This window comes from Numenius arquata, chromosome 8, assembly GCF_964106895.1.
Source record: "Numenius arquata chromosome 8, bNumArq3.hap1.1, whole genome shotgun sequence".
NCBI lineage: Eukaryota > Metazoa > Chordata > Aves > Charadriiformes > Scolopacidae > Numenius > Numenius arquata.
Genome location: NC_133583.1, coordinates 36771612 through 36792758, shown reverse-complemented (window position 1 = coordinate 36792758; position 21147 = coordinate 36771612). Strand labels below are relative to the sequence as shown.

General features: G+C 37.4%; 1 protein-coding gene across 1 annotated transcript; it reads left to right on the top strand.

The window, feature by feature from the left end:
- The first annotated feature begins 539 nt into the window (after positions 1–539).
- On the top strand, positions 540–16075 carry ZBTB41 (zinc finger and BTB domain containing 41). The gene is made up of 11 exons (XM_074152164.1): positions 540–622; positions 1353–2588; positions 4570–4777; positions 5526–5595; positions 8480–8627; positions 9329–9458; positions 11277–11372; positions 11898–12004; positions 13475–13580; positions 14578–14666; positions 15432–16075. Exons 2-11 carry the CDS (start codon positions 1466–1468, stop codon positions 16073–16075), a joined length of 2721 nt encoding a protein of 906 aa, XP_074008265.1. The 5' UTR covers positions 540–622; positions 1353–1465.
- The last annotated feature ends 5072 nt before the right edge of the window (positions 16076–21147 follow it).

The window sequence follows — 21147 nt, the reverse complement described above, 5'->3', positions numbered from 1 at the left end:
GCTGCTGTTTAAGCATCATAATCTTTGCTTTCACACAGTACTTTTAACCACCGAGGTGAATTTAGGGGCGCACACCCGTGGATGTGGTTTTGGCAGGGGCGCAGGGCCCAGCCCACCCGCCCCAGGCCGGGCCCGGGCGGCGGGCACGAAGCGGCCGCACCAAACAGACTCGCTCTCGTTACCCGCCCCGAGCCTCCACGGAGGCCGTGGGTGCGCACAAACGCCCGCCAGGGACACGAGTGGCTCCCCCCTCACGATGATTCCCGCTCGCGTCGACTTCCCGGCGACACCCCGCAGGCCGCCCCCGCCTTCCATCCCCACCCCGCCGGCCGTGGCGACGGCCACCGGACAGCCGAGGGGTAGGAAAGAACCCAGACACGCCGAACGGCCGGCGGTGGGGTGCGCCGCCCCCGCGCTGCGATCCCGGCCCGCCCCGCCGCCGCCGCCGCCGCCGGGGCCCGCGCATGCTCCGAAAGGCCGCCATCACCTCCCCGCGCCGGCGCGCGGGGCCCGGCTGCGCGCGGCGCCGGGACCCGGAAGCGGCGGAAGCGGTTGGGGGCCGCGTAGTGCAGCGGAGTTTAACGGCCGAGCGGGCCCCGGGGGAACGCCCGGCGCCGTGCAGGTGCGTGAGGCCACCCCGTCGGGGCAGCGGGTAGGGATAGGCGCGGAGAGGTGCCGCGGCCATTTTATGTCCCGCTCGGCAGTGGGCGGGCGGGGGGGGAGGCCGTCGCGGTGGCCCCGATGAGGGGGGCGGGCCCGTGGCGTCCTTTTTGCCCCCGGGCTCGGTGCCGCAGCGGCCCCCTAGCCGGCCCTCGGCTCCGCGGCGGCCCTGCGGGCGCGGGGACAAAGGCACCGTCCGCGGGCTGGGCCGAGAGAGGCGGGAGCCCGGCCACGGTCTTGACACTTGGCGGTGACAGGCGCGGGGGGAGGCCCGCGGCCCCGGCAGCGCTTTCAGGCGCCGGGCGCGTCTCCCAGCCCGTCCGAGGGGACGGGCGGCCGGCGGTGAAAGCAGAAGGGTTGGCTTGTGGTGTTGGGATTAAAGAGAAAGCGAGTGCGCTTCGGTGTGATAACAATAACAACAGCGTACGCCCGTCCTGGGGTATTTCCCAGGCTATACGTGTCTAGGAGCCGAGCAAACCCGGCCCCAGCCGCCTCTTAAGGTTTAATGATAGGCGGTGTCGGTGCGCTTGCTCCAAGTACCGTTATGCCGTGGTCTGGAATAGGAAGTGATGAGATTTTAAAGCTGAAGGTATGCAGGGTAGATAAAAAAAGGGTGAAATACATAAAGCATTAATAAAGAAGAAAGTTACTTTTGAGTGCTAAGAGTAATTTTTTTCATAATTCTTTTGCAGATTATGAGATTACTGTTATGTATTTTCTCAAGGTCTGGAGCAGAACCAAGTCTTGACGAGAATTTTTTGCCAATCACCTATGAAGCTCCTGATTTTAAAGTTGCACTTCTGCAATGAAGAAAAGGAGACGGCTCACTGCAAATGTAAACGAAAAGGTTCATCTTGGTCATGAGAAAGATACTTCGGAACAGATTCTTGTAGTAGACTGTGCACAAGAAATTGTCTCAAAGTCTGCAGAAATAGCTCCTGCAGATCAGCTTGGATCTTCCCAAGAACTTTCACCGTCGTCAGAACAAAGAAAGCTCTTAAGCTCTTTGCAGTATAACAAAAATCTACTTAAATACTTAAATGATGATAGACAGAAACATCCATCATTTTGTGATTTACTTATAATTGTAGAAGGAAAAGAATTTAGTGCTCACAAAGTTGTAGTGGCTGTTGGGAGTAGTTATTTTCATGCTTGTTTGAGCAAAAATCCAAGCACCGATGTTGTCACTTTAGATCATGTAACTCACTCTGTCTTTCAGCATTTGCTTGAGTTTCTCTACACCTCTGAGTTTTTTGTATATAAAAATGAAATTCCGTTAGTTCTGGAAGCAGCAAAATTTTTAGATATCATTGATGCAGTGAAGTTACTAAATAATGAAAGTGTTTCTAACATACAGACTGATGTGGTAACTGATGCGCCTACACCAGTAGAAACACTCAGTGAACTGACAGGTAAACTGTTAAATAGCCATCAGTGCACTTTTTGTGGTCGAAGCTTCTGTTACAAGAAGTCCCTAGAAAATCATTTGGCCAAAGCCCACAGATCTCTTTCACTGGAAAGAAAACATGGGTTAAAAATGGTTGAGAAGGCCGACTTTTCCACTAGACGTTCTATGAGGAACCGTAAATGCCCAGCTAAATTTGATAACAGTGACAATGAAAGTGGGGATGCCTCTGACAGCAATTTGGAAAAAGTCAGTTCTGACAAGGAAACATCTGATAGAAGTGAATTTGAAGACAGTGAAAGTGAATGCAACGCTGATGAAGAGGGACAGGAAGAGGAAATGTCAGGTGAAGATTCAGACTCTGAAGAACAAAGTGAAAAAGAACAGAATGATACTGAAGAGGGTTCTGAGGCAGTTGATTCAATGGGAAATATTCCTGAAGGCTTAGCTCCAGTCATCATTCAAAGCAGTAGCAAAAAACTACTGCAGTGTCCCAAGTGTGACAAAAAATTTGATCGAATAGGTAAGAGCAAGTTAGGTTGATCTCTTTCCTTTTTACCATATGGTGGTGCTATCTGTATGGGAAATAAACTGAGCCTTTTTCTCTGTCCTAGAAAGTGAAGATCAGAATTTCTGGATCGTCTCATTGATCCAGTATGCTGCTAAGTTTTCTGAATGTATTAAGTTGTTATGTCTGTGGTGCTAAACAGTTTCAATAAATGAACTAAATGCATTATTTGAAAAATCTGCAAATGCTAAATTTATTTCTCTTCATTGCTCTGGATTCCGGTTGTTACCATCTGGTATGTAAAAGCAGCATTGAAAAAGGAGGGAAGTACAGCAAGATAGGAAATGATAAATTGCGTGAAGTCTGAAACTTGTATTTTCTGCCAAATTAATTTTAAATAACAAAGCTGTCATTATTGCTGAAGTAAAATAGCACCATTGTTAAACAGCCTGAAATTCTTTTATTCTACATGATGTGTAGATGCTTATGACCTAGTTGCTCTGACTTCTGGCTTGATTTTGCTGGTCAGTACTTAACACCAAGTAATACTTCGTCAGTGTAGTCTGTTCTCTTAGGATCATTTATGTTACAGTCAAATCTAGGTGTGTAGTTACTCAGGATATCAGAAAAGTCAAAATTCCAGCTTTTCTGTCTTCCTTCCCTGCACTGAAAGTGAGTTACTACTGTGCTCCAGAATTCTCATGTTCTTTCAGCTGGAATAAATGTTGAATTATGGTACATAAGGTATTGACTTCATTTCAGTCACGGGAATTAGGAAAGAAACAGTTCCTCGTAGTGTTAGGCATTTTTTGGTGTTTTTATAATAGATGCGTGTCTTTCATCATTTTGAACTTTCAGGAGTTTGTGAAAATGGGGTGGGGCTGGTATGTGTGTTAATTCCTACTCACAGTGTGCTTAGCTTGCTGAGGTGAAATGCATTTTCCAAGGTCACAAATTATGTCATAGAAGCTATTTAACATGAAAAATGTGGGACTCAACTGTGCGTGTAATGGCATATCTTAAAATTATAGCAACATAGGAATTTTTCTGAATTTGAGAGCTTTGTTTTTAATATTGAAAGACTACTGTGCAGAAATAAGTGGATAGTGAGTATTTAGGGTTGTAATGGTACATTTTGGTTTCACCACTGGAAGCTCTTTTCTCTTTGCAGTTTCATGACTTAGAATTCTACTTTTGTGCTCAAGAAATACACAAGGAATAGCATTCAAACAAGTGATACATAAAATAATTCTTCATTATTAATGTAGGCAATTGACTTGTATTTTAAATTTATAAGCTATAGTACTTTTTTTTTTTTATGTAACTCCTAGAAGTATGATGCATATTCTACAGAGAAAAAAATAAATCAAATACAAAGCAGAGAGCCTGCTGTTGTCTTTAGGTAGGTAGATCCTTGTTGCAGGACTGAATTCTATCCTCAGAAAAAAAACCCTGGCAAGCAGAAGAGGAAATACAAGCAATGTGAAAGAAATGGGAGAGTAGTATTTGTGGTAATATCTTGGGTCCCAAATACAGATCATTTGCAATCATTCATTCACTGTTCCATTATTTGAAAGTACCTTAAAAATACCACTTTGTTGCAAGGCTGTTCCCTGTTCTGAAAAGGTACTTCACAATCAGTGTAATGAAAGAATAGTAGTATAACTTTTAGTACTTAAGAACAGAGTAAGCTGTAGGGTTGAACAAGAGGGACTCATAACCCTTGCACAGATTTAACGGTAATACAGAGCCCTTTTATTTTTCTCTAAAAAATAGTCAAGATGGAAATGTGTGGAGGAACTTTGGATCAAACACATACGTGATCACTGTGCAGTTTTCAGTGGTGTAAACCAGTAAAAATCTTTAGATGTGCGTGGAAGGTTTGTAGATCTTGACCACGTTTGAGAGGGATATTATAGAACAAACCCCAAATGTGTATATTGTAGGTGATGCCTGTTACAGTTTATGCTAACAGCTTTTTTTTGTTGTTGTATAGGCAAATATGAGAGCCATACACGTGTACACACGGGTGAGAAGCCTTTTGAGTGTGATATATGTCATCAGCGCTATTCAACGAAGTCCAACCTGACAGTGCACAGAAAGAAACACTCTAGTGATACTGACTTTCATAAAAAGGAACACAAATGTCCCTATTGTAATAAGCTGCATGCAAGCAAAAAGACATTAGCAAAACACGTGAAGAGGCAAGTATGAGCAAGTTTGTCTCGCATTTCTGAAGAATAATTTTTTTCAGTTCTTAAGCAAAGATAAATGTATGTATGCACACAGCATATTTTGCATTATTTCTATAACTGTTTTATCAAACAAGTATTTTCTCAAAGGACATGGGTATTAGCAGTATCAACTAACTTGCCGTAAGGAGCACGTAGGAATTGACTAAATAGCAGTAGTGGTTCTGTGGGAGTTCTACCATAGGTTTTTACTGTAAATTTTAGAATGCTTAGATTAGCTAGCACAGTCAGTCAGAACACAGCAGTCCTAATATTTTACTGTATTGCTATAAATTTGGAGGAAGAATAAAATATCTTCTTTGGGTTTAGGTGTTGATGCTATACTGTTGATCATAATAGATCAGATAAATCATTTCCATGCAGATTCCCGTAGGTGAAGAGTTTTTTATGACAGGTCTAATTATAAGCTGTTATTATTTACGTACCACTGTTCTTCTCTTTCCTTGTAAATATCCATAAAGCATTATAATTGAACTGTCCTTTGTCTTACCAATTGTCATATGAGATTCTACAGGAGGCTGTAGTCAACGCTGCTTGCCAGTTACTTGTGCCTTTAGAACTGTGTAATTATCAGTATTCTGTTCTGCTGGTTTGTTGATCAAGTGTCATGACACATAATGTTTAGACATGGATATTTAGTATTTGGGTGATCTTCATCTTAGAGGGTTATAACTACTTTCAACTTCTGTCTTCCTCCTAGGTTTCATCCAGAGAATGTACAAGAATTTCTTTCTATCAAGAAGACAAAGAGTGAAGGTTGGAAATGTGATGTAAGTAATAATTCAGTACTTTTGGGTTTTTTTTTCATATAGATATTATGTTGTTTTGTGACTTGCATACTTAAGTGAAAATATGGTATGTGTTTCAGTGACATCTCAGTAAGCTTTGTAACTGATGGTATAAGTTTCCTCTTTATGTCCTGATTTAAAGACTGAACTTTATTCTGTATGTACAGCTTGTGACTGAGTAGATAATACCAAATTGAATTCTAAAATAGTTGAAGGCACTATTTTTTCATGTGATTAGCTATTAGTGTTGTTAAAATACATCAGTTTGTAGATTGTTAGGCTGGAGTTTTATGAATACTTTAAAAACAGAGTGTTTGCTCTCCTGTTAATTTTGAACATCAGTGACCATAAAGAATACATTTTTCAGAACGCTCTCACAATAGTGAGGAAAATATATGTTAAATATGAAACACTTTCTCATTAATCATAGAATCAGAGAATACCAGCTTGGAAGGGACCTCAAGGATCATCTAGTCCAACCTTTCTTGGCAACGGTACAGTCTAGAAAAGGCGCCCCAGCACTTTATCCAGCTGAATCTTAAAAGTGCCCAATGATGGGGAATCCCATCTAGCTGCATATGCACATCAACTGAATTTTAAATTTTTACTAAATTTAGTTGTAAAATCATAGAACCCTTTCATTTTTTTTCCCCAGGAGAGGTATATGTGTGAAAGTACGTCTGCTGTAAAAAGGAGTTTGTAGAGCTTCCTTCTCTATCTGTCTGCTGGCCAATAGTGTTTTAAGGTTTCAAATGTGGGGTTTTGGTTTTGTTTTTTGGTTGTTTGGGATTTTTTTTGTTAAAGGAAATTAGTTTACTTTTTCCTTTTTTTTTTCAGGACAGCTGTTTTGTTTATGCAAACTTCTATATGCCCCTGGATGTCTGTAATATTAGGTGCCGTAACATAACTACTAATCTTGCTTTGTTTATGAACTCTTACTTATAAATGTACAATGGGAGGTTGGGAGATACCAACTGTAGGAAGCTGTAGCATTCATCTGCTTGTGATGGTACCATGGTTGGAGATACTAATGTGGTTGACCAAAGGGTGTTATCTTCCAGATGAAGTTATGTTGTGTGAACATATTACAGATTCTGTTTGTTACTAGATAAGAAAAACTTTAGTAGTGGGAATCAATTGTGCAAAATTGTTGATGTTCATTTTGTGGAAAGTATGCTTACTAGGTGAATGATTTGGTAAATCCACTTTGTGGTTTGGTTGTTTGGTTTTGTTTTGCTTGAAATTTTTAAGTTTATGTTAGGTAGAAATTTTTCAAAAGTGAGCTGCTCTTGGACTGCTCATGTGCATCGAAAGTGGACTTGAAAGCAGGGGTAGAATTCTAGCTTTTGTAGCAGTTGGAGAATGAGCAGAACCCTTAGGAGCTGTGACTTTGTTTTCAGGTTGTTTAGTGTGTTCTGAGGGCTGAGGTGCCACAGATGTAAGCAGCAGGATTTCTTTGGGTTGTTGGATTATGCTGTAGTCCATGTGTGAACATGAGGATTCGGTGACCATAATTTAATCCTTCAGGAATATGAGCAAGTTCACAGAAACAGTAGAGTATTAATAGTAAAGAAAAGCAAGAAGGCTATTATACTTTTTACAGGTATGGGATTTTCTTAGACTTATATTTAACATTAATGAGTTTTTAAACAAATAAAGCTGTTTCTGATTTTCTGAGGCTAAAAGAGTGTTATTCAGGTGTGTTCTGAGAAACTGATTGCACAATTTAATGTATGGGAGTTAGGTAGTACTAAATTCAGCTGTTACAGACATTGGTGGTAGTTTCACAGTGAAATCAGTGAGCGCCGTGTTGATTTATGTTAAAGCGTAGGACCCTGATGTTAAATTGTAATACCTAGTTTAAATGCCTAAATTTGAGCGGTGGCTTTAAATCTGTAATGGAACTGCATGCTGATTTTAACGACTAATACTAATTCTTGAACATTTAGATTTTGATTAATCTGAAGACAGTACTAAAAAGTTCACATAATTTTAACGTTGTGGAAGTTCTGTATCTCTAAAATATATTTTGAGTTATATTTCTTCATTGGTATTGGCATTTTCTCTTTAATGCGTGTTGTCAGAGAATTTCCCAGAGGAAATAAAGGAACAGATATGACTCCAGTTCTACAGTAGTTTATACTACAAGAGCTTTTACTACAGTCCAACTGAGCTGTTTCAGCATCTAAAACCAAGGCAAAGCTATTTGCTTTTTTTCCATTGGGTTCTTTTCTGCTGAGTTACTGTGTTGAAACACCCTGGGAAAAAGAGTCTAGTAAGGGCTGGAGTCAGTAAAAAGAAGGGGCAGTGGAACATCCATTCCTGTAGGTATTTAAGAAATGTGTAGACATGGCACTTCAGGGCATGCTCTAGTGCCCGAGATTGTTGGTTTGTGTCTGTTTGTGGGTGGGGTGGTGTGTGGTTGTGGGCGTTTGTTTTGGTTTGGTTTTGGTGTTTGGTGTTCTGGGATTTTTTTGTTTGTTTGTTTGTTTGTTTTTGTTTTTTTTTTGTTTTTTTTTTTTGTTGTTGGTTGGACTCGATGATCTCAAAGGTCCCATCCAACCAAAAATATTCTGTGATTCTGTGATAAAACTTTGCAGAAGTTGCCAGTAGTTTGATTTAGGCTGCCATAGACCAGCAGCATCCTAATTTATTTAGTGTAATCCACTAGGGTTTATGTAGAATGCAGATTTTTTGATGTTGACTGCAAGGCTTTACGGGTTGGGATAGAGTATACTTTTGAATAATGCATGTTTAATTTTACATTGCCGCACAGAGCAGATGAACTAAACTGATAGAGTTTATGAGTAGGAAATAAATCTCGTTATAACTGATAGACCTTTGACAAAGTCTATTATCATTTTAGATTTGTAAGAAATCTTTCACTCGAAGACCTCATTTAGAAGAGCATATGATCCTTCACTCTCAGGACAAACCCTTTAAGTGTACCTACTGTGAAGAGCACTTTAAATCCCGATTTGCAAGACTGAAACATCAAGAAAAATTCCATCTCGGTATAGAAACCTCCTTCTGACATGTAAACAATAGATTTAAAGTAAAACCTTCCCCCACCATTGTATGTCCTAATCAGTCTGGTTTCCACCCCACCTCCTTTTCCAGTTCTCTCTTTTCCAATTTTGTGGGGAAGTTGGAGTTTGGGTTTTTTTGTTGTTTGGATTTTTACTTTTCTGTTCAGCTGTCCTTTTGAGGGAGTGTATTGTACCTAAATAAAAGCAAAATTTTGGTGAGGAAGAAGAATTAAGGTTAGTTTTGTTTTAAAACTTTTTTGCGTGAAATTGGTTCTCAATTGTAGAGTCAGATTCTTCTTGAAGTTTTTCCAATACCTTTTTCTTTCCTCCTGAAGTATTCTAAAGACTTTCTTATTACTACTAATTATTTCTGCTGGGTAGGAAATAGATTGGTAATAGTAATTGGAATTTGGTTTTTCAAACAGTCTAAGTGAGCTTAATTAATTCTAAATTTTCGCTTTACAGTCATGAAACTCACAAAAATACAAGGTATTAGAAGTAACTTCATTGAGCAAAAAGTGCACAAAATCTAATTAAAGTATGCTGACTGTAGTGAAGATGAATCATTTGTTAGCCAAAACTTTTGCTTTGTAAATTGATCAGGGTTTTTCACAAGTAACCAGTCTGTGCATCTTATTTGGTTTAACTGACAATTAATAATATTATGTGTGTCTGTCTCCTTGTAGGGCCTTTCCCTTGTGATATTTGTGGCCGCCAGTTTAATGATACAGGAAATCTGAAACGCCATATAGAATGTACTCATGGAGGAAAGAGAAAATGGACATGTTTCATCTGTGGAAAATCCGTTAGGGAACGGTAAGGAATTGTGTGACTACTTGAGCTTCAGCAGAATAGAGAAATGTTTAGTGTACTCTGATTCTGAATATGTTTTAGCTTTGAGTTCATGAGACCATTTCAGAGGGTTAGTGTATTAAAAGGTAGTGTCAGAGCCACAGGTAGCATGTGATTTTCTGATGACCTCTAAATTTAAGGGTGACAACTGTAGGTAATTAGTTATAAGGCAGAACTATATTAAGAAAGTCTTACCTCTAATTCACTTTACTAAGGGTTCCGTCTTACTTTTGTTTGGGAGGGAGTTTTCTGCTGTAGATATTTTGGTAAATATGCTGGTGAGTACAGGAAGATGAGGAACGCTGGTGAGAATGACTAAGAAGAAACTGAACTTCTGAAAACACGGTTTCATGGAAGATGGAATAATACTGCACGACCTTAACTGCTGCTTCTCTAAATGGAGGAAAAAATGTTAATTCAGTGCTTTGAAAAGTGGAAGCTCTAAAACTTGGCTTATAAATTCTAGTATATAGACGAAAAGAATAGAAAGCTGTAGAAGTAAGATTCCCCCCCTCCCCGTTTCTGTTGTATGCATATGAGGGGAAAAAAATGTGAATTTAAAATGGTTGTTAACATGGCTTCAGTGCAGGTGTCTTCCACTGCTCTATAAAGGACATCTTTTAAGTTTTGCAAACGGTGATTTATGTTTAGGTTCTAAAACAATAACCCTTTAAAAAAATTTATTTTGACAGTATAGAGCTTCATCTCAATAACTGTGACTAAGTTTCTAGTTGTATTCTATTTGAGGAGTATGAAAAGATCTGAGTTTGTGTACTGCAGTATGTTTAATTTTTTTCCCAATGACTGGTAAAAACCTCTGGAAGTATTTATTGTAAGAGGGAGATTTGTCCCCAGTGGATTTTGTTTGTGGTGTGTATTTTCTAATAGTTTGGTCAATAGGGTATGCATGTGTTAAAAGAAAACGTGCTAATGGAATAATGAAATAGTAAACAAACAAGCTGTGAAACAGAGATAGTCTTCCAGTTCTATAAAGTTCCCTTTGAACTGCAAGAATTTCTGTTTAAAAAGAGTCAACATGTTTACGTAATTCAAGTTTCATTTACGTTATGTAAGGCAGTTGAAAATTTAAATGTTGCTCTCATTAGAAAAGATAAAATTTTTCTGTAAATCATAAAAAATATCTTTGAAAAATTATATTTATAGTAAGTACTGGAAGGAGATCAAAGAATTTTCTCTATTGTTTAGTTAACACACTTACCAGCTGTGTATACAGTAAATTTGGTTGTCTTATTCCTTTTCTTGAGAGGAATTTTCACCTGCATGCACTTTTTTTTCTTTTGTTTTTTTTACATTGGAAAGGCAATAGTAAAAGTAGACTTACATATGTATACGTATGTATGTGTGTATAAATGTATATATTTAAATAAGCTCTGTGCTGAATTAAGTTAAATTAACATCAATGATCTAGATTTCCTTCAAGTCTGACTTCAAAACTCTGGCTTTATACATATGGTAACAAGGAAATCATTACATCGAAAATAGCGTTGAAATTGTTGTTTTCTTTAATGTATGTTGTGCAAATGTATGTTGGGACTGTTTTCTTTCTTTGCTTATATTATTTCTAGACACAGCTTGTTTGGTAAATACTGGATAGGTGGCCATACTGCCTTTTAACATATGTATAACTGCATCTGAGTAAATTGATGCAGTTATTTGGATGTATTGTGATCCTTCAGAGTTAAACAGAAATTGATAGTCTGTTTCATTTTAAAGTGGCAGTGACATTGCATAAAATTAAATTTGACTGCCTTTGTTAAACAGAACAACTTTGAAAGAACATCTGAGAATTCACAGTGGAGAGAAGCCTCATCTTTGTAGTATTTGTGGGCAGAGTTTTCGTCATGGAAGCTCTTACAGGTACAGATTTTTTTAAAATAAGCTGCTAAACTGTCTCGCTTAGTTGATGATATACATGCATTCATGTTATCAACAAAATTCTTCATAATGTATGTGTTTTGATTTATTCCAACTCTTAGAGCATTAGTTTATGCTTTAGGCATGCTTAAATATTGAAAGTATATTAATAATATGTGAGAAGTCATTTAGTTTTTAATACAAGATGTTAGTGGTTTAAACACAGACAGAATGCTATACAAATCTTGTGTCAAAGTTGACTTTCTTGCGCATCTAAAACTTCTGTATGTTTGTTTTTCAAAGAGAAAATAAGTGGAGGACTAAAATACTCTGCTAAATTAATGTCAGATATAGACCTTAGTCCTGCTCTCTCTTGCTTTCTAAGAGCAGTTTAAGCATACCTCAACTGAAAGTTATCTCCTGTGTGAAGCATTAAAGACTCTTCTGGTATTTTGCATTGAATTAGCAGTACAGATTATGTTAACAAAGTTGTATTTTACGGTTATATTTATGACTATAAATATACAGACTTCATCTAAGAGTCCACCACGATGACAAGAGATATGAATGTGAAGAATGTGGGAAAACATTTATTCGACATGACCATCTGACAAAACACAAAAAAATACACTCAGGTAGGCATTTTCTTTGAAAATTGGCTTCGAAATTACTATTTTGAAATAAGATCAAATCAAAAGAATTAATTATGGAATTTTTTTTTTCAGTACATGCAATGTTTTAGGCATTGTAAAAGTTCCACTCGCTATTTTTAAGGTCTAATAAAGTAGGGTTAATCTTACATGTTTTCAAGATTTAAAAGACAAGCGCTTCCTCCATGTTAACATAGAAAGCCAAGGGACAGTCAAAAACATGTAACAGTGAATTGCTTTAAAAATAATAATAAAAAAAAGCAAAAGTGAAAAAGGAGGATTTTTTCAATGAGTTCAGATTTCTTTTTTTTAATAGCAATTGTGTGAAACATCATTACCACAACACAAAAGAAGCTGTCACAGTCTCTGTCAAAGTTTGTACACTGATCACTTTAATGTAAGAACATCTAAGAGGTGCTTCTGAAGTCTCTGTTACGGGGAAGAGGGAAGGAAGGAAGGTGGTGGGAGTCAACCCTGAGAATAGCCAGATGGGGATGATGAGGAGGAAGAAAAAACAATCTTTCTGTTGCACTGAGAGTGGAAAGGTTATCAAATATATAGGAAGAACGAAGATTCACTAGGGACTTTTCCATTTTCAGAACAGAATCCAAAGTGACTGTGGCCTTCTAAAAGGCAAAATACTTTATAGGCAGCATGAAAATATGAAAGTGATCAGTGTAAGCTTCCCGAGCCTTTATTTTGAAGGACAGCTTCTTTTTTGGTGTTTGAAATCATAATGTCTGCTATAAAATAAAGAAATCTTTGAAAACTCAACTACCAAAAAAAAAAAAAAATCCTCTTTTCTACTCTATTTGCTTTCCCCCTCTAGAAAGTTACATTCTTTGACTGTCCACACTCCTCCTACTTACATGAGAAGAAATATTCTGCCACTTTGTGGAAGATCTCAAGATGACTAAAAAGAATCAAGATACTTTTAAACAGCAGCATAAAAGAAAAAGGTAACTATGTAAATCAGGGTAATTAAAAGATAAATGCTGTGATGTAATTTTAAGTTGTAAAAATTAGTAGCTGAGAATAATTGGTATGCTTAAATAAGCTTCTCTTTTAAAGCCCCTGAATTATTGAAGATACCATATTTCGGGTCATAATGAAGAGAGTAGATTCCCAGGCATTCACTTGTGCATTCACCCCTGCAGTGGGTGTATGGGGAAGTATCCCTTAACTCATGAACATGAATTTCTTTGTAGAAATGACAAACAGTCAGTAATAGTCATATATATCAAGTGGTAAAAATCCTTACTCTGATAGAACCAACTTAGTTCCTGAATTTTGTTCTTTGATAACAGAGAATCCTTCTCAGAGTAAGGTATGGAAGAGCTTGATTGGATGGACTTTGCGAACATGGACCTACTGTATGTCTTGGAATTACAGCTCTTTGACATTCAATAAGTTCCAGAAGATTTAAAGAAAATGTATTTAATTTTGCCTTTGTAGGTGAAAAAGCACATCAGTGTGAGGAATGTGGAAAATGTTTTGGCCGTAGAGATCACCTTACTGTTCATTATAAAAGTGTTCATCTAGGAGAAAAAGTTTGGCAGAAGTAAGTGTGGGGGTTCTATGGCTGTGTAAGTACTTCTGTATTGTAACTGATTTTGTTGGGACTTGGATGTTCGTGCAGAATTCCAGTAGTCCTTGTGTTTGTTATGCCCATTACCTTGGAGATAACATTATTATGGTTTGAAGTGGATGTCAGAAATTTGCCTTCACAGTTTATGCAAGATGTGTTCTTCATAGCATAATTAAGTAAATAAAATAAAAATATAAAAAGGATCAAATTTAAATCTGTCAATTAGCTGTCCCAATGTTGTTCTAAATTGATGGTTTGCTGTAATATTGTCATTGCAGACTGGTTAAGACTTACTAGACATCACTGAAGCACTGTGAGAACTATCCCACAGTTGGGTATTTTAGAAGCTGGTAGCAGATTAGTCTACAGTTATGTCTATAAAATGAAAATACAAGAGGATATTTAAATTTTTGAGCTTCAAATATAAGCTTTTCGGAGATTTTCAAATCAGCTGAGACCTAGTTATTTTTCAAATTAGGTGTTTTAACAGCTTGTACTTGTTAGCATTGTGGAGAAGCCATTATAGACGTGTCTATGTTGAAAGTATGGTATATTGTCTGCTTATTCTCTTTGTTTTTTCTTGGGAGCCAATAGCTACCAAGTAACCATTCCTAGTACTTTATTTATGGCATAATTCTGCCAAAGTGAAAGCCTCTTGTGGATGTTGGGCAAAAACCGTTACTTAAGTATATTTTGGGGGTCATAAAAGAAGTTTTAGTGGCTTTTGCTCTTTGAATACTAAATGCCAATCTCAGCAGAGAGTAAGACTCAATATTGAAAAGAATCTAATTGACTTTATTGCTATGTGGAAGTCAGGAAATAGGAGCATAAGTAAGGAAATTTGGGAACTTTGATATTCAGCTGTTTTGCAGTTAAAGATTTCATAAAGGACTGTGCTCATACTTTTTTTTTTTTTTAAACGAACTAACAATAAAGCTATCTAACATAAAATATCTTTTCTTCTTCAAAGATATAAAGCAACATTTCACCAGTGTGAAGTCTGTAAGAAAGTTTTTAAAGGGAAATCAAGTCTGGAAATGCATTTTAGGACACATTCAGGTAAAAATAAAATGAACTGCAATGAAACCACAAAACATGTATGATTGTATTTTTATGCATCAACATTGATGGAATTATTTAATTCATTCTGGTTGTTGAGCATTCAGGGCAAGAGTAGCAGGAAGCAGCAAGGCCTTTTATTCTTTCTCATTTGTTGGTCATTCCTGAATACTACCTTTTGAATATAGCAGTTGAAATATTGATAATCCTCAGCACGGGTTTGTGGTATGCGCTCTGCACTCTTCTGCAGTTTACTGGTGTATATTCTTGCCAAATTTACCCAGACTTTCTAATAATTTCTGTGATCCAGAGAATACTACATTTCAAATGTTAATCTAAGCAAGGATTTGAAATTCCTTTAGAAGGGTTTATGTGCTTATGTTGACTTTGGTTTTCCTGCCTTACGTTTAGGGAAATCATTGTCCTTTTGAAATGTATAGAAGTACAAATTGAGTTCATTTAATACTAGTATCATAACAGTTTAAAAACTGTTCTTTTTTATTTGGATTTTATGCTGGTTGTTTTCGTGCGTACCTGACAGAAATCCGAAGTATTGAGAGAATTGTATGTAAGGGTATGCTAATATAACTTCTAAACAAATTTCTAATGGCTCCTTTGATTCCAAAATTGATGCTAGACATAGGCTATTTGTTTTGAGTAGAATTGTTCTATGCTAGGTCTCTGTGTCATAATCCATGCATGTATTTGCATATTTATTGTGACACAGGGTTACTCAGAATAACTAGTTCTTTTCTATCTTTACAGGCGAGAAGCCCTACAAATGTCAAATCTGTAATCAGTCTTTCAGAATTAAGAAGACATTAACAAAACACATGGTTATTCATTCAGATGCTCGACCTTTTAATTGCCAACACTGCAATGCAACTTTTAAACGAAAAGACAAGTTGAAATATCATATTGATCATGTTCATGGATCAAAGGCTGCAGAAGAGGCATTGACGTCTTCTTCAGAGGAAAAGCTAGTCTCCTTACCAGTGCAGTACACCTCTGATGACAAAGATTACCAAACTGAGGCTAAGCAGTACGTGGAACAGTCCAAAGCATATCAATCAGAAGCCAAAACTTTGCTACAGAATGTATCTACAGAAGTATGTGTGCCTGTGACTCTGGTACCAGTTCAGATGCCTGATCCGCAAGCTGATCTAGTACAGCATACTACTCAGTCACATGGCATCCTTCCTCCGCAACCCGAGCAGACAGATTATCAACGAGCAACAGATCTATCATTTCTAGAGAAATATACTCTTACTCCACAACCTGCAAACATTGTTCATCCTGTAAGGCCTGAACAAATGTTGGATCCTAGAGACCAGTCATATCTTGGAACTTTACTGGGGCTAGATACAGCTCCTACTGTACAGAATATTTCAAACAATGAACATTCATGATCAGACCATAACATTCCACCTAATCTACTAAGCCATTAGCCAACAAAAGGCTGATATGGCAATTAAGATTTATATTTTATTTGGACTCATGAGTCTTCTGCATAGTTTTGGAAAATCAGGTTTGTTTACATAATATTTGAACATTTAGGAACATTTTAATGCATACTGAAAGAGTGTTTCTTGTGATTTTAAGAGTTTTTAAAAATCTTATAGATCGTCTTTTAAAAATTATGCTCTGAAGTATCTTTTTAAGGATAGTGGCTGAAAAATGTAATTACATATCTGGCTATTATTTTTTAAAAAAATTGCCTTTCTGCATCTCACTTTGAGTTAGTGTTTTAAGTGTAATAGAAGGCATTCTGGAAGTATAAGGACTATGTCAAATTCATTGAAAGTTGTAAGGGCAGGCAGGGATATAAAACAGAAACTTTGAATTATTTTTCACATAGAAATTAAAATATAATTTTACTTGAACCCTCAGGCATTTTGGAGGGTTTTAAAGTCTGCCGGACTCTAGAGCCTAGCCAATGGACACAGGAACTAGAATCTTCTGAAAAGTGATTCAGAAATTTTATGAAGACACTAAACAGGATGTTTGGTGATCCCCCTGAGTATAATTAGGCTGCCTAAATTTGGCCTCTTAATTCTTCTTTGATCTCTAAATAATGAATTATGTGCGAAGATCTAGACAATGGCATTGTCTTAATTTTCTACAGTTATTACTATATAATTTTAATATGCATTTTTTCTTGCCTTTTCAATCTTGTTTGTTCTCTAAAGTGTGCCCCACACTCTAACTTTGAAAGAAATGGGAGTATTTGCAAGGTCAGTTTAATCTATGAACAGTCATATAGGATTGGCGTGGTTTATCCTATTTAGAGCATAAGTTATAACAGGGTCCCACATTAGCATGCTCATTTTCAGGTTATCTGTGATAGAGAAGAAATTTAAAGGCTGCTGTTTCCAGAACAGTACTCAAGTTCTATTTAAAAAAAGAAAGAATCAGTAATTATAAGTCTCTTGTGAGTTGCTAATGAGATTGGTTTGTTTCTCACTTTCTTGTACCGTGTTTATAAAACAAAGTCAAACTCTTGAGAGTATTTTATGTCTTTAATAATTTTTAGCTTTTTCTTTACTAGACATAAGGGTTTTTTTCCAAAAGAACCATTTTGATTGAACTACAAGTCTAGTGTAATTCACCATGAAATCTAGTATAATTTAACCTTGTCAAGCTTTCTGTTTTAAGCCTACTTTAAAAATAATTATTCTGTGTTTGTTTGGTGAATAATATGCCAAAGAAAGTATCTGAAGTAATTTTATAATCTTCATTATTACTCACAAGAATTACATATTAAGGCAAAATTTTCCCCAGTTTTCCCTATTCGTAAATTATTGTCTTACAGTTTAAAATGGGAAACTGGGACGTATGTGTAATATTATAACTTAAATTTACCCAATGACCTGAGCAGAAGTGATCTGTGGTGAGAAGCCTGTTTATCACCCCAGTTCCATAAACTCTAAATGGCATGGATCATTTTAAATCCTATTTAAATACTTTGGTGTTAGGTTCTTTTAATCCCTGTCTACTTCAGTGTTGAGTGGTTTGCAGGAGAGGGGCCAGAGCTGCCTGAATGTTCGTATTTTGAGGCTTGTACCCTAATGGATTCTTATCTAAACACACCAAAGATTTCTGTTAGCTGTTAAATAGTGGCAGAGTTATAGAATTTTAAGCGTTATCGATATTTAAATAGGACTTAGCCAAAGAAGCACAATAGAAGTCCTAAACTTTAAAAGTTCAGTTTCTAAAACAGGACTACATATGTTTAACTGTTCTATGTTTGTATCTCTAAAGGAAAATTTAGAGCTGTGCTCTGGGAATGTTCAGACAGACGTGCTGTAAATATATCTGGTAAGAAGCTGAATACTAGCAAATACACAGCAATAATGAGGCCATTGAATGCCACCTTTTGAAAGGACACTATCAAGTACTACCCTTCCTGCTTTCTAACTCCATCTCCTTTCAAAATAAAACCATTTCTGTCATCTTTACACTCCATGGCTTGAAAACTACCGGTTTATGTGTAGTTTTCAAGTCACCATGTCTGTATCATATTCATATTAGCGCATGTGGATGTGAAACATGATTTCCAGCATTTATAATTGTACCATTAAAAATAACCCGACATCAATGGCATCAGTGCAGTTCTCAGACTAAAAGCCTATCTCTTTGTCTTTTCTGTCCTACCATAGGACAGTAGGATTTTGACAAAACAGTGGCTTAAAAATAGTTATAAACTAATTTTTTCTTTTAAAATCCAGTCTGTTTGGAAGGCACTCTAGGAAGATACTAAAATGGAATTTGGATCATATTTACTTGATAATGTCCTTTTTAAAATTCTTTCATGATTGTGCCTTTTACATATATTCTGAATAATGTTTTTTTCTCTAGTTCAGTTGATTATTCAAAAACATTAAGGTTAATATCTTCCAAAGGGCTTCATGTTTTTGCCTGCCCAGCAAGAAACAGATTATAAAAGGACTAATTTTTCAGAAAAACAAGCACTATCTTTGCTGTTTGGGTGGCCAGAATTACTAGTCATTCCTGGAAAAAATGACCTACTAGTTCTTTGGCGTTCTTTTATTTGCAGATGACTCTACTAGTTAATGTTTTTACCTGCTGGTCAGGCTGGATCATTGCCAGTTGACAGTGAAAGAAAATAGGAAAGCTTATTATGTGCTAGATACATAGTTTTTATTTTTTTAATATCATGAGCTACAATTCTTATGGCTTTACATCTATTTAAAATTCATATATGAGCAAATTAAATTTTCATGGACTGGTACTTCATTTGGTAGGTGGCAGTAGCTGATCTCTGTTTGATGGAGGACAGTTCCTCTTACGAGGACTGGAGTCGAAGGGCAGAGATCTTCACCTCACAGCTGCATGGGTTGAAACTCTGCAGGTGTCTGGCACCTCCATTTTAATCTGTATATGTACTCATCCAAGAGTGCATGTCCTGTTGATCTGGAGGGTGCTTTTACAATAAAGGCTATGCTTTATCTGGCAGTCATTGACTCAGTTGACCATTTTTTGCCAAAGAAGAAAGAAGCAGGTCTCCTAAAAATTTCTCTAAAAAATGATCAGTGGCACATTGCACAAAGTTGGTCTTTTCTACATGCTGACCTTTGGGAAAAAGAGTGGAGTCCGTGTTGGAACTCCTACATGGTTCTGAGAACTTACTGCACTCGTTCTGTTTAAACATTGAATTCTGTATTTTTGCTGAACAAATTTCTGGTTGTTGACTGGGATACTGCCTTTAATTCTTTAAGTGGATTTTATGTTCTGATTATTTATTTATATTGGAATTTCCTCTTTGAGCACCGACACTTTTCCTACAGAGGTATGGCTCTCATGGGTTTTTTTTATGCTGAACGTCAGTAATTGTAATGGTGATGATGTATCTTCTGTAAGGCTGTGGTTTCCTTAAAAATATAACGCTACTTTAGTCTGGATTATAATTTGGGTAGTTATTTTTAAAGATGGGTCATGCCAGAACACAATGACAAAAGCTTTATTTGGTATCATCAAAGAGCTACGCTTATTTCTGTAGTAACCAATGTGAAAGAGCATTCAGAACTCTGAAGAATGCTTCAAAGGAATTGCCTCCGAACGTGCTTGATTGAACATGAAATGTGTTATGTGCTAAGGAGTAAATGACCCTCGAGTTTTTAAATTTAAAATAATTTCTGTGTAGAAGTTCATGAATGTAGAATTATGAATGAATTCTGAGACGGCTGTTGTAGATGAATAGGGTTTTTTCCCTGAAAACAATGAAAAAGATGTGAAATTTTTCTATATTGAGCATACATGCATAACCGATGCAGATTGCGTGTTCTCCAGGTGACTGAAACTTAAGGGAAGTAGAGTGCATTTGTAGGTCCTTGTGACTGCTGTCACCTGGGATCTTTTTCTAGGACATCACCTCACGGCGATTGGGTTGTTTCATCTTACGTGTTGAAGAACGACAGCGGCAGAATATAACGCAGGGCAGTCACTTTGCTTAAGCCTGTAAGGATCTTTTTCACGGTTCATAAGAAATGTTTTGGTTTAAAAGGATTTGATGGAATAAAGGTAACAATGGCAAATTTTTTTTAATTCTCTATAACCATTTTGATCATGTTTAAATGTTGGTCTTTTTATATGAAAGAGTAAGGTAAAATAAACTCAATATTTTGTCACTGGTATATGAGATAACGTGTTTTAAATGTGAGCTGTATAGGTTGATATTTTAGATGGAAGTCTTTAAGTAAAGTTGTCTTTTTAGGGGAAATTCTTTGCTGTAAGGAAAAGTTAGGAAGTGTACTGTAAATGTAGAAGTACTCAGTCCTATGTGTAATTTTGATTGTTATGGAAAAGTAAAGTTCTTTTGTCTTAACATTGCTTGCTTCACAGGATTTCTTGCAGGGATGCTTGTGCTAAGTTTGGATTTCTGATTATTTTTCTTTTAAACAGCATGGAAACACAGCATTCTGTATGTCTTTCAGTTTTAAAGCTCATGAAAGATAAACAGACAGGGCAAACTTTTGTCCCATCACATCTGCGCGCGTCTCGTTCTACTTTTTATTTTAAAATATTTTGTAAATTAAATTTATTTAGAAAAAAATACTTGGCTTTGCTTGGCTTTTTATTTTTAGTAGGGGAAGAGCTTTTTTTTTTAGCATGGGTTTTTGCTAAATCCATTTTTTGTTTCTTTGTTTGATTGTGTTTGTTTTTAATTTTGAAGCGTCACTCAAACTATCCAATGCTAAGCCTAAGGCCATTTCCCCTTACCAGCTCCCCGGACGGTGGGCGGAAGAGTCCAAGGCCTCTGCCCGGGGCCTTGACCGAGCTGGCCGGTCCCGGGGGCGCGGAGGAGGGTGGGAGGGGAGACGCGGGGGGAACCTCCTCCGAGCCCCCCGGGACCGCGTCCGCTGCCGCCGCCGAGCCGTGTCGCCTCTCTCCCGCCCCGGTAAGGCCGGGCCGTTTAAATAAAACGCCCAGCGCTGATTGGCGGAGATGCGAAGGGGCGGGC